Source organism: Aptenodytes forsteri, unplaced genomic scaffold (assembly GCF_000699145.1).
Source record: "Aptenodytes forsteri isolate BGI_AS27 unplaced genomic scaffold, ASM69914v1 Scaffold640, whole genome shotgun sequence".
NCBI lineage: Eukaryota > Metazoa > Chordata > Aves > Sphenisciformes > Spheniscidae > Aptenodytes > Aptenodytes forsteri.
Genome location: NW_008794887.1, coordinates 400304 through 400517, shown reverse-complemented (window position 1 = coordinate 400517; position 214 = coordinate 400304). Strand labels below are relative to the sequence as shown.

The following is a 214-nucleotide window of genomic DNA, read 5'->3' as shown; positions in this document are numbered from 1 at the left end:
AAAAGAGCCAAAGCAGTCGATCTCCCTTTCAAACGCTCCCGTCAATGGTTTGCAACATCTTCCAAACACCCGGTTCCTCCGCCTGTACCGGGGCTTGACTCCTCGTCTTCCCCCTCCCCAGCAAAAAAAAAAGAAGGAAAAATAAAGAAGTCAAACATCTTGCATCCTCCAGGCTCCCCCCGGCCGGCTCCCACCCCGCGGCCGCGCACCCCAC

At 56.5% G+C, this 214-nt stretch overlaps 1 protein-coding gene across 1 annotated transcript in view; it reads left to right on the top strand.

Moving 5' to 3' along the window:
- The first annotated feature begins 44 nt into the window (after positions 1–44).
- MLLT6 (MLLT6, PHD finger domain containing) overlaps positions 45–214 on the top strand; it is a 67293-nt gene continuing 67123 nt past the window's right edge. Inside the window, exon 1 of the mRNA XM_009274871.2 lies at positions 45–84. Within this exon, the coding sequence (XP_009273146.1) occupies positions 45–84 (40 nt within the window). The remainder of the gene's footprint in view (positions 85–214) is intronic.